This window comes from Pocillopora damicornis, chromosome 9 (genome assembly GCF_964200805.1).
Source record: "Pocillopora damicornis chromosome 9, jaPocDami1.2, whole genome shotgun sequence".
Taxonomy (NCBI): domain Eukaryota; kingdom Metazoa; phylum Cnidaria; class Anthozoa; order Scleractinia; family Pocilloporidae; genus Pocillopora; species Pocillopora damicornis.
Window position 1 is genome coordinate 3,095,090 of NC_142678.1, and position 13,105 is coordinate 3,108,194.

The window sequence follows — 13,105 nt, forward strand, 5'->3', positions numbered from 1 at the left end:
AATACGTGGAAACATTGATCAGTACTTAACTTCGGTGAATGCATGGCGGAAAGACGGAAACTGTTTTAGAACTTATCTCAAGTTTTTAACATCGATACCTCACCCCTTCACGGAAAGAAACTTGTCTATTCCATGGTATTATTGTATTTGTGACTTTCATTAAGGCTTTGCTGGAGCTAAGAAGGTGTGACTTCTTGTTCCTTTGTTTTTGAGAGTAACGGATTCAACGGTTTACCGTTTCATTTATACCGACATAATTTCAAATCAAGCAACACAAATTGTCGGCGAGTTGACATGTCGGCGAGTTGACATGTCGGCGATGGAACCGGCAACCTTCATTTAAACGGTATCCAGTTAGATCGCACCATGGTTAGATCGCTCCCAGTCAGATCGCTCCTACCTAAAGTTAGATCGCTCCACTCGAAAGTTAAATCGCTCCATCAAATAAGTTACTTCGGTACCAACATAAGTTACTTCGCTTCGTGTTGTAAAGTGAATTATTACTTACCAATGATCTTTAAAGTTTATGGGTGATGATGTGTCTTGGGACGATACGAGTACATCGTATTCACCGATATTAACTCTGTCCTTCAGATTAGCCACTGAGCTACCGATGTATGATGTATAGCGATGATGAAATAAAAGATCTTGGAATAAGTTATAACGTTATAGTATGATTTTTTAGAATTCAAATACCAATACTATCCAGTGTGGCCTTTTTTGCTGTTTGATGTAAGGAAATTGATACGCGCCATCTTTAGTAAATAAGGTAGATTGCACTTCGTGAGTCCCTTTCTTGAGGCTTTATTTGTTCTTTCTGCGTAGCTCGGATTTATTTCAAGCGCGCGCGAGCGATATTAGTCGATTGTTCGGTAAGATATGCACGTCATTTAATGAACTATCAGTTTAGATACCTTAGTTTTGCTACCTTTACCTTAGTTTTCTACATGGAGCGAAGTTAATTATGTTGAGAACGAAGTCACTTATTTGATGGATCTAACTTTCGAGTGGGGCGATCTAACTTTCGAGTGGGGCGATCTAACTTTTGGTTGAAGCAATCTAACTGGTAGCGATCTAACCATGGTGCAATCTAACCGCAATTCATTTACCTTGTTTTAACACCTAGCAGAATGCAGCATGCAAGGCGCAACTCTACGTTCGAGAGCCGCTCTGACTACTGATATGGACCTGTTTCTCCGTAGTCCTAGTGTCCATTTGTCCACCAAATTTGTGAAAAGCCAAATGGTTTGCTTCCTACCAGTTGAAGATTTTCAATCTAGTAAAGTTTAAAGGGTCACAGCTTTATCATTGTTTCTACTACCGTCAAACATCACCCTTTACAAAGAACCTATTAATATTATTATTGTTTTTATCATAATTATTATCTAAATTATTGAAAGCATCATTTTCATTTTATTTTTTATAATTATAATTATTACCATTATTATTAATATCATTATTATCATCATCCCTAGACTCACACAGACAAAGTACGACAAAAAACGATTTTATTGAGATGGAGCACCAGAAATGCAATCTACTTAGCAATGCAAGTGAAAAGAATTCATAATGCATGAACTAATTTACCCAAGCTATTGCATGGATCTACACAGCTAAAACTGAATTCTCTGCAGAGGCCTATGCATAAACCCAACTTTAATTCAGTCTTATTGTAATTTTTACAATGTGCATGCTATGCTAGCCTGCAAAATTTGAACCAGCCAAGTTTTTTTTCTGTTTTAGCTGGTGTTTTAGCTATGATCATCAAATCAGCTGTCTTTGCAAGCCAGCATTCTGTCTGATTTTCCAGAAAATGCACTTGATCCATAAACAGTATAGGGAGACCGCAGTTCAAAGATCACACAGTCTTGAACATCCAGAGCATTATGAGCTACTGTTAAACATAAATGTTTCCAGATATGCAAGTTGTGAAATTAGGGAACCAAAGCACATTGAATAATATCTCATCCATTCATTTAAAATCCACCCATTCCACCCATTCCTCCCATTCCACCCATTCCACCCATTCCACCCATTCCACCCATGCCAGCCATGTCTGCCTTGTCATCCTTGGGCTGATCAACAATGACTGTTTCTGCTGTGGTTAAGAGGGACGCAACACCTGCAGCATCTGTCACAGCTGTTCTGACAACTTTTGTGGGGTCGATGATTCCTGCTTGGATCATGTCTACGTAGGTGTTGTTAAGGGCATCGTAACCTTGGTTACCTTCCATAGAGGCCACCTTAAATAGGAAACGTAAAATAACCATGTTGGTGTGAAAAGAAAACTGCTATCAAAGTACCCTAGCACCCTTTTGCTGAGTACTGAGTCAACCTAAAAACATTCTTGAAAACAAATCCCACCTTTTCCACCACAAGTGCTGCCTCTACACCAGCATTCTCTGCAATAGTCTGACATGGCTTACGCAGAGCCCGTCTGACAAGGTCTACTCCCTTGGCTTGGTCTTCACCTTCTGTCTTGATGTCATCAAGGCTGGGGATACATCTCAACAAGGCAACACCACCCCCAGGCACAAGACCTTCTTCCACAGCTGCTCTGGTGGCATTCAAAGCATCTGTTACCCGGTCCTTCTTTTCATTCACTTCTACTTCACTGGAACCACCAATCTACAAAAGGATGATTGTTATTGGAAAATGTGCCATAAATACTCTTACCAGCTTTGAAGAAGCTTGTCAATCTCTCGGAATGAGAGGATGAGGTTTATTGGAGAGGTAAGTTAACCAAATAAGGGCTTAAAAAGACCCTCTCCCATGCCAAAATGTGACTACTAGTTTCTCTTCTGTATTGTCACCTAGAATATCATTGGTATTTCAAAGAATATATTACAGGCTTTTAGTTACATAACACTTTGAGACTGAATTGCAAATATGGCCTTACTGACATCTAATATCTAACAAGATTTAATTTGGAAGGAGTGGAGCTTTTAGCAAAAGGGAGCCTATTTGAAACTTGACACTCTAAATGGAGGGCAATTTAGAGCCTAAAATGTATGCGAGAAAGCCATTGTGAAGAACTATACAATGTCATATGGAGCCTATGAGGCAGGTGATGAGAATAGGGTGAGTTAAATGCTAAGGGAAATCACTTTGGTAGAAAATCTTCAGAACAAGAATCAGCAATCAAATTAAGCCTGTATCTTTGTACCTTCAAGATAGCAACACCATCAGAGAGCTTGGCCAGACGTTCATTTATTTTCTCTTTCTCATATTCTGAAGTTGTATTTTCAAGTTCCTCTCTGAGTTGAGCGCACCTCTTCTCAATTTCCTCAGTGCTACCCTTTCCTTTTAAGAACAGTGTGTCATCCTTAGTGATTGACACTTCTCCAACCTCACCAAGATCTTGAATTTGGACATCTTCAAGTTTTGTTTCCAGAGCATCATCTCCAAATACCATACCACCCATGGCAGTGGCCATGTCTTGCAGCGTGTTCTTGCGATTGTCACCAAAACCTGGTGCCTTCACTGCAGCCACTTGGAGACCAACTTTGAGCCTAGAGAGTGGATTTGAAGTAGTTAATGTGATAACCTCCCTGTGTGCCATTGTACTAACAGTTCAAAATCATTTTAACACTTCCTGTTAGTAACATATCCCTTTAGTTGATATAATCAGAATTCAATGTAAGTAAATGAGCATTTCTCTTTTTGTCTTAGTATTGTACTTTTTTAAAGTTTGAAGTCTGTGGGCTATAAGGGAGAGTAAAATCTTTGACTGAAATTGATGTAGTTGAAAGTTTAAGGCATAAAGAGAGGAAACACAAGTGACCAAATTGTGATTGTTATTTGTTGCATTGGTTGGGAAAAGAGGGCAACTTTTCCAAGCCATCTGCAATCTATAGAGAAGCTAAAACAAACAAAATGAACACAATCCATGAATATAGTTAACACCAATTCAAATTCTTAATGATGAAAGGCTGAAGGCCACTACCTGTTGAGGACAAGTGTAGTCAGAGCTTCACCATCAACATCCTCTGCTACAATAACAAGAGGTTTCCTGTGTGCATTAGCCAGCTCAAGCGCAGGAACAATCTGTTGAATGGAAGAGATCTTCTTCTGGCACAGGAGAACCAAACAATCCTGGAACTCAACCTTTTGTCCTACAAGTGGATACAGATAGAACAAAAAGTTAGATTTCATGAACAGATTGCAAGATCAGGTTGAAGTTATTAATTACCCTTTGTAGTGTTGATAAAATATGGAGAAATGAATCCACGGTCAAACTTCATTCCTTCGATCAATTCCAACTCATCATACAGGGTCTTGCCATCCTTTAAGAAAAAAAAAAAATTAAATCACCTTGCGTTATGTTCCCATGTTTCTTGCTATATGATATAAGGTAAATAATCAATAGCAAACAAGTAAAATTAGCCAGTAACCTTCACAGTGATCACTCCATTCTTGCCAACTTTTTTCATGGCTGAGGAGATCAATTCTCCGATGCCTTTGTCACCATTAGCAGAAATTGTTGCAACCTGAGCAATTTCTTCTGGAGTAGTAACTGGTTTGGACATTTTCTTTAGGTTTTCAACAATAGCTTCAACTGACAGCATAACACCTGCAAACAGACAACACTGGTAGTTACCTATGATCCTACAAAAAACAATGCTAGAATAGCCTTTTAATTTTAAATTAACTTCATCTCCCATGGATGACCACGACAGAATTTCTCTTTACAGTATCAATGCAATATCAAGCAGACAAGTGATGAGAATGAAGATATATATCAGTTAGGGAAGTAGCAGCAGATCCAATACCAAATTCTTCAAAGTAAGATTGTTCGCTGACTAGAAATGCCTGCAAAGCTGATGCCCATTCTATTTGTTGACTTGTAAGCTGCTTAAAGCAAAGTATACTTACCTAAATGTGTTTAACCCCTTGAGTGCCTATATGACGTACTGAGTACGTCATGACCTTTTCTCCCTCAGGTGCCTATATGACGTACTGAGTATGTCAAAACTTCAAGAGATTTTCTCAAAAGCCTGGCACCCGGGATGCAACTTTCATTGTCACCCTCTCAGCACCCTAGATTCGGAAAAGGTTTTTAGGGGGATTGGTAATGAGCTTTGGTTCCCAAGAGTCTCTGCGAGTAAATTTTTCACATTTCCGTGCGATTTTTTTCCGCCATCTTGGTTGCAGTACTGTTCTAAGGAAGCGTGGTTGTTTATTCGAGGAAAGCGCGGAATTTTTGTATTTCTTTTACAAACAACCTTGGCTGATGGCTCGATTTAGTGCTCAAGATGTTTTGGACAGAGTCTGGAACGATTCTGGAGATGAAGGATCGATCAGTGATAGTGAATACGCTCGTGGGAATTCTAATTCAGATAGTGAAAGTGACGAATGGAGTGGTGATTCTGCTGAATCTTCAGAAAGTAGCGATACCGAAAGTGGCAATGAGTCAGAGGAAAGTGACAATGAGTCTGCTGCAAGAAACAATCCTAATCCACGGGGGCGAAGAAGGCAACCACGTCAAAATCAGCCTGCTTTACAGTGGACTCCTGCCAACATGGAAAGACCACGTGCATTTCCTTTCACTGGCAACAGTGGAATTCAGGTGCGCACAGTTGGATTTGGGCCAATTGATTACTTTTCCCTGTTTATCAGTCAGGATCTCATAAATTATTTTGTAACTGAGACAAATCGTTTTGCTGAGCAATTTATGTCTGGTGAGGATATATCGAGGAGGTCTCGTGCAAATTCATGGCATCCTACCGACCCACGTGAAATGAAACAATTTCTAGGACTGTTGTTTCTAACAGGAATCATAAGAAAACCAGCAATCAACTTGTACTGGTCTACAGACCCACTGTATTCCACCCCTTTGTTTGGTGCTATCATGAGCAGGAATAGATTTCAGTTGTTGTTGAAGTTCTTACATTTCAATGATAATGCAGAAATGCCTGGGGCAGACGACCCTTCCCCAGACAAACTTTTCAAGGTACGCCCACTGGTGGATCATCTATGTGAGAAATTTGGCGAGGTTTATACACCGTCATCTAATATCTCAATTGATGAATCTCTGCTATTGTGGAAAGGACGCCTTGGTTTCAAACAGTATATTCCTCTAAAGAGGGCCAGATTTGGAATAAAATGTTTCATGTTATGCGAGGACTCTGGGTACACCTTCAAGTTCAAAATTTACACGGGAAAAGAGAATGTCCCCCCACCTGCAGGTGCACTTTCAGTCTCAGAGAGAGTTGTGGCTGACCTCATTGAACCTTTGCTTGACAAAGGCTATCATTTATATATTGACAACTGGTACACCAGCATACCACTGTTGAAATTTCTTTTCAATCACAGCACGCTGGCATGTGGAACAATACGAAGTAATCGTAAGGGATTCCCTGATCCCGTGAAAAAAGCGAAATTGAAGAAAGGTCAAGTCAAAGCTTACAGAAGCAGTGAACTTCTTGCCATGAAGTTCAAAGACAAGAGAGAGGTGCTAATGCTAACAACCATTCACAATGAGGAAATGGTTCCAGGACGAAGACTTGCAGCCCACCACAAACCAAGATGCATTGCAGACTACAATAAATATATGGGCGGAGTGGACCGTACTGATCAGCTGATGCAGCCATATGACATCGCAAGAAAATCCCTCAAATGGTACAATTGTCCTGTTTTTATTGAAAAATGTGGAAAATATGCAAATTTTCCCACGGTTATGACGTCATATTGATATCAAATTATGTCAACCTCAGCAAAATTGGGTTCATTGAAAAGAAAATTTTATGACCTTTCAGAAAATGTATACATGTCTATAGTTTCAGAGGAACACTTCTGGTATTTGAGGTCTTTTATGAGACACCCATTTTTAGTTAAAATGTTCTAGCAGACAGGATACAATGGCACTGGCATCACCAGGCTTTTTTCTGTACATAAAGTATTTTTTCTTGAAGTAATATCTTGGATATATGTAAGCATATGTTATGCAAGTATTTTTGCATCAGTTTGGAATAAATTTAATTGTTGAGAGACTTGTTTTTGTCCTATTTTTGTTGAAAAATGTGAAAAAAATGCAAATTTTCCCACGGTTATGACGTTATACTGATATCGAATTACCCCAACCTCAGCAAAATTTGCTTCGTTAGAAAGAAAATTTTATGACCTTTCAGAAAATATCTATATGTCTATAGTTTCGGAAAAAATACTTCTAGGGTTTGAGGTTTTTTGTGAGACACCCATTTTCAGTTAAAATGCAGTGGCACACAGGGTACAGAAAGGGGAAATGGGGCGCGGCACTCAAGGGGTTAAAGGAAATTAAGTGCAATCCTTTTTTTCAGTGACATTCTCCTCACAAAAACATTGCTTAAAGGCATGTAACTTGGAGAAAACAAAATGAAATTTATTCTTTAAACCCACCTTTCCTAACCTCCTGAGGATTTGCTCCCTTGGAAACAATCTCAAAGCCTTCTTTGGCAATGGACCTGGCCAGGACAGTTGCGGTTGTTGTACCATCTCCAGCCTCTTCATTAGTGTTGTTGGCAACATCTTGCACAAGACGAGCACCAATGTTCTGATACCTGTCTTTCAGTTCAATGGCTTTGGCAACTGTTACACCATCCTTAGTGATCTTTGGGCCTCCAAAGCTTTGTTCAATTATAACATTTTTTCCCTGTAGGAAAAAAATTCAAATAAAATGTTAACTCAGAGGTCAAACATAACCTCTCTTTACCAAGTAGCTCGGAAATAAAAAAACAGGAAAATTACTTATGGTCTCAGGTTAAAGAGAGAGGAACTCTTGAAACTTATGGGAGCAAGATGTGGAAGAGTGAATTGTCTACTGATTTAATGGGTCTCAGAAGTCTTTTTAATCCAATAAGAACATCTTTCATTGTTCCTTTGCAAAGAAATTTGCAGAGCTTAAAATTTGTCTTTCTTCATCTTAAAATGAAATCTGCTCCAGAGAGAGAGAGACTTGTCTGCCATCTAACATGGAACCACAGTAACCCCACACCTTTGGACCCAAAGTGACTGCAACTGCATCAGCTAAGGTGTCAACTCCTTTAAGCATATTGGATCTTGCATCAGCCCCAAACTTGAGCTCCTTGGCAGACTGTTGTTGCTGTGAGGTGCTGAACCCAACAGCAAGCCGAGGGGCCAAGATGTTTGGAGTGAACAGCTGTCTGGCCGGACGGATCACACTTGATAGACGATACATTCTAAAAAAAAAACAAAGAAAAAGAGATTTGAGTCTGTGGTTAACATGCGACTTCTGCTTATGATATTCATACAATGTCCAGCAAACAAGCAATAAGAGTGCTCATCACCGATCTTACACTAAATTCTTGTAAAAAATTTACATTGAAATATGTAGCAGCTAGAGGGGAGAATTAACAATTAGATCTTAGGAGTTAAAGGTTGCACCCCCCAATGATATATTACTGAGACCTTCATGAAATATCGAATTATCTGCAGTGAAAAAAGAAATTACTCTGTTAGATCTTCTTTAAGTGATCTTCCAAAGATCTTGCCTGGGATCTTGGCTTCCTAATTTTTTCAGAGAATTAACAAAACGATGAGTAGACCCACAAAAAATTTTGCAAGGTGCAACGAACTCAGCCAACCACCACTAAGACAGAACGGCTTGGTCATGTGTATTATGCAATCTACCGAAAAGGTTGCACCAAAAAATAATGAAAGACTGGTGTTAAACATAAAAGTTTTGACTGCACCGATGGTTATAATTTTTCAGTCGCTTACAAAACTTAAACCATTGGAGGAAATCCAACCTTCTATGTGGATTACGAACAAAATCTATACCGAGAGGTTACAAAGTTGTTCTTTTTAAATTTCTTCCAGAGAGTATGACAAAGCGAAAAAAAATTCACATCAAGATCGGGGTTAAGTAAGAACGAAACACAACCATTGTGGAAATTGTTCTGCTTAAAATCGGGGTTCTCTAGAGAAGAAATCGTGATTTCCGAAAAAAAATTTACCCCGAAGCACGTGTGCGGTACATATGTATTCTGAGTCTGACATATTCCGTGAAATTACTGTCATTTAAAATTCTCACTCTCTGTAAAGTAAGTTGTAACTGATCAGAATACATACCTGAAGTATACTATTCAGCGATCTAGAGTTCAAAACTTGAAAGGAGCACGAAATTGTGCAAACTTCGAAGACCAACGTTGGCTAAATGTGCCTCGCTATCCCACGTGCAGAAAAGGACGAAGACGAGAACCTGCAATCGGCATGCTCCGTGCAGGGGCAACTATTTTCCTCCAGGGGAGGGTAATTTATGTGCAATTAACAATATTACAAATATTCCCAATACTGATATTTTTTACATATTTAATGTCTTCAGGCTTTAAATATATCTCTTAGAATCTTCAGGTAAATTACATGGTTTCTCTGAAAATATGTTTCGGAAGTGTTAGCTAATTCAAGAAGCGTACTCCTAACAGTCCCCTCCCTAAATGAAAGATATGACACACCTCCTTATGCAATTGACGACTGCGCAGTAAACGATCGATTTACACGTGTGGAGAATATTTTCCACGGTGCAGAGGCCTCGCGCTTTTTTTTTCTTGTGAAATGGTAAGTAATTCCTCATCTTTTGATCATAAATTTAAAATTTTGACGGATATGAAGTCTCACTTTGAGGATCTTCAAATTTTTCAAAATTTTATGGATCGATTTACGTGACTGAAGTCAATTTATTACTAGAGTAGCTTGTGATGTAGTCAGAAGTGGTTTATAACGTAATCGAATATTTAACCCAAGGCTTTCTTTCAATTCATTCTTGTACATATTTAACATTATTTTTATACGTCGTATTTTTAAAGGAAAAAGTGTTCGCGTCAGTACCTTAATCTACAAATTTAAGAGATAACTTTATGCGTATAATGCACTGTATTCATCTGTGCAATAGTTTTACAGTATTGCATAAGAGATCTTTCCCATGTGTTTCTTTCTCTCCTCCAGGCTAATGTAAGAAAATTCAAGCCTCTCTTTGACAGGATCTTGGTTGAAAAATTCCTCCCAGAAGTGGTGAGAAGACAGTAGATCAAATATTTTGTTCATACTATTGGCAATTTCTGAATTCTTTTATCCCCACCTTCCAAATGAGGATAAGAACAAAACCTTCTTGTGAAAATGAGTTCAATTTACTTAAGCATAAAGTATAGTTTTCACATCAAAGGCTTTCCATGTATCCTCAAATGACATTCCTTGGTCTGTTGTGACATGTCTCTACGATGCATAGTATCACAGGTGACTTGTCCACACACATCAAAAAATGGCAGCAGGGAAGGGGGCTGAATGGGCCTTGGAAGAATAAGGAATGATGGGTATAAATGATGGGGTGAAAGCTCAAGAACTGTAAGGGCTAGTTATTTAAAGGAAGTTTAGCTGTTGTTGAACAAAACCACATCCCAAACTATCTTTGATTAAGCTGAATCTTTTATCTGAACACTTATTTTTGTGACTAGTGTCAAGAGGGCTGAAAGCTGACCATGGAAGGACATTTATTTAACTAGAGAGCATCTCTGAGGTCCACAGCTTGCATAAAAACCACAGTTTGGATTAAACCTCTTGTAAATAACCAGCCTTAAGAGTTTGATGGGGAGGTTGGGAAAAGGGGTATGGTAAAATTTAAACAGTCATCCAAAACTATTTTCCCCCTCCAATCTATCATCAACCTTTGCCTCAGATTGAAATCCTCATACTAAGGTGAAGTTATGTGATCATTAGAGAACTTAAGAGATTAAAAATCAGTAAAAGTTTGAGGAAGTTTCCCTCTATGACTGAGAGCTTGTATGGAGTAGGCACAGATTCAGACCCACTCTTGCTATTTCTTGATTTAAGTACTGATAGACAGCTATTAAGCAAAGTCAGTTTTAACTCAAGGTATATGTTGTGATTCAATTTTATCCTTGGTTCAAATTTAATTTTCCTTTGTTTCAAACTCATTATCATACATTACAATACTCAAAAACAAAAGAAAAAAACATTTGAATCAAGGATAAAATTGAACCACAACATACCCATGCAGGCAGTATTCAAGATGGCAACTGATATTTGACTCTGTATTTTCTGTAGAAAACAAAAGGAGGTGTTCTCCTTCCTGAGAAAGGCCAAGGCAAAGTGCTAGAGGGTACTGTTGTGGCTGCTGGCCCTGGAAACTGGGATCACAAAGTAAAAGCTTTTTCCCTGCTTACAAAGTGAAATAAATCATCACAGCTAGTCAATTGTTTTTGAAATAGGGAGATAGTCATCATAGTCTGTAGCACCTAGCAAATGTATCTGCCCTCTCCTTAACCCTTTTACCTCCAAGATCTAATTAGTAATTCTCCTTACTATCTGCCATACAATTCTTATGATGTTAGTTCAGAGAATTTGGTATTGGATCAACTAATAATCCCATAATTGAGATTCTTCTCTATTCTCATCACCTACCTGCTTGATACTGTATTGATATTGTAAGGAGAAATTCTGTCTTGGTCACTTGTGGGAGTGAAAGGGTTAACCCTTACACCCCCAAAGAGTGCCAAGCATTAAATTTCTCCTTACAATATCACTCAAACTTTAAGGTCACAAGGAAAAATTTAAGGAAATAGTCATCAGTTAGAGAAGCTCTTGATTGTTACGCAAATTCTCATCGTCAGCACCCTAAGAAATGTCCACAGAACAGTACAGAGAAATAACCCTTTAACCCCTAAGAGTGATTGGCAGCTTATTCCTCCTGGACATATCACCCTTGAATCAAACATTAATGTTACAAGAATAAAGAATTCGATCATTCAATAAATTCACCTTGGCAGCTTTTTAGTAAATGTATGGTGAACAGTATGGAGAATATGCTTACTGATGCTTGTGTGGAAAGGGTTAAACTAAAATACTTTGTTTTGTTTTTAGAATAACCAAAGGATAGAAGTTAATGTCAAGGTTGGAGACAAGGTTTTACTACCAGAATATGGAGGAACAAAAATAAATTTGGATGAAAAGGTAGGCATTGTTATTGGTAGCCTGTAATCTTCCTGTTTTTCCTGTTTTGGCTGAAATAAGGCATTACCATATTATCAAATTATATAAACAGCCCCACATGCATTATCCCACAGAAAACCATAGAGAAAGGTTGGGTGTGTATTGCTTGACAAGTTGATGCAAGCCACTCAAAAAAAAAAAGCCATCTGACCCTCGGCACCTGCACATCTCTTTGCATATTCTGAGAACAAGAACATTGTGGATTTCAAGTTGGACCAAGCAAATGAGAAAATGATCAAGTTGCATTTCTCTATGAATTTATGAGTTCCTTTTTCTTACTCAAAGAAATGAAGGTTATTAAAGTTTTGGCAAGTACTTCCTAATTAGGTTGAAAAAAAAAAAAAAGTTCAAAATTTTGATCTCGCAGTGGCCATAGGATAAAATGCTTATTAACTGCGTTTCGTTGGGCCAGATGAGAAAATAGCTGGCTTTGGGCCATGATGCATGAACCTTTGGCCCTTCCAGCCACTTAGTCAATAAGTACATAAAACAAAGTTGCACTAAATGCTGGACATATTCACTTAGTGTGGACTAACAGGAATGTTCTCTTCTTAACAGGAATACTTCATCTACCGTGACACTGACATCTTGGGGATTTTTGAGTAATGCCAGCTGCTATTTGATTATGTAGTGGTGGTGCTGCTAGAGAAGAAAAGAATCACATTCTTGGAAATTACTGTTACTTTACCTGTGAAATAACTAAAACTGTTAATCATTGTGAAGCACAGTGTTCTCTTGTTAAACAACTTGTCTGAACCTCTTTTCTATACACGGGAAAGCCTTGCCACAATTTCAGTATTGAAAACAAAATTTCAAGACAGTCTAGCTAGGTAGTCTTTTTATAATTATTTAATATTTGTAATAAGCATACTGCTCACTAATTTTAAGTACGCTTTTTTTTGCTTTTTTGAGCTGGTTGAAAGCCAGTTGTTTAACAATGCAAGAGTTTGACCTCAATAAAGTTCTGGTGTTGTTTTCATGATCATCTTTTTTTAATTGTGTGTTGTTTCTTGGTTGTTGTGAAGGATACAAAGACTTTGATAGATTGAACTGTCCTTTTTTTAAGTTTACACAATTGCTGGGAAACATGAATTGATCAAGT

At 38.2% G+C, this 13,105-nt stretch overlaps 2 protein-coding genes across 2 annotated transcripts; one reads left to right on the plus strand and one right to left on the minus strand.

Moving 5' to 3' along the window:
- Positions 1-1,491: 1,491 nt before the first annotated feature.
- LOC113684237 (60 kDa heat shock protein, mitochondrial) lies at positions 1,492-9,231 on the minus strand. The gene is made up of 9 exons (XM_027201572.2): positions 9,070-9,231; positions 7,973-8,177; positions 7,378-7,630; positions 4,395-4,573; positions 4,193-4,286; positions 3,947-4,115; positions 3,167-3,512; positions 2,365-2,628; positions 1,492-2,243 (listed from the first exon to the last, which is right to left on the minus strand). Exons 2-9 carry the CDS (start codon positions 8,174-8,176, stop codon positions 1,977-1,979), a joined length of 1,776 nt encoding a protein of 591 aa, XP_027057373.2. The 5' UTR covers position 8,177; positions 9,070-9,231; the 3' UTR covers positions 1,492-1,976.
- Positions 9,232-9,463: 232 nt separating this feature from the next.
- Positions 9,464-12,985, plus strand: LOC113684272 (10 kDa heat shock protein, mitochondrial). The gene is made up of 5 exons (XM_027201616.2): positions 9,464-9,555; positions 9,943-10,008; positions 11,059-11,154; positions 11,875-11,964; positions 12,562-12,985. Exons 1-5 carry the CDS (start codon positions 9,553-9,555, stop codon positions 12,607-12,609), a joined length of 303 nt encoding a protein of 100 aa, XP_027057417.1. The 5' UTR covers positions 9,464-9,552; the 3' UTR covers positions 12,610-12,985.
- The last annotated feature ends 120 nt before the right edge of the window (positions 12,986-13,105 follow it).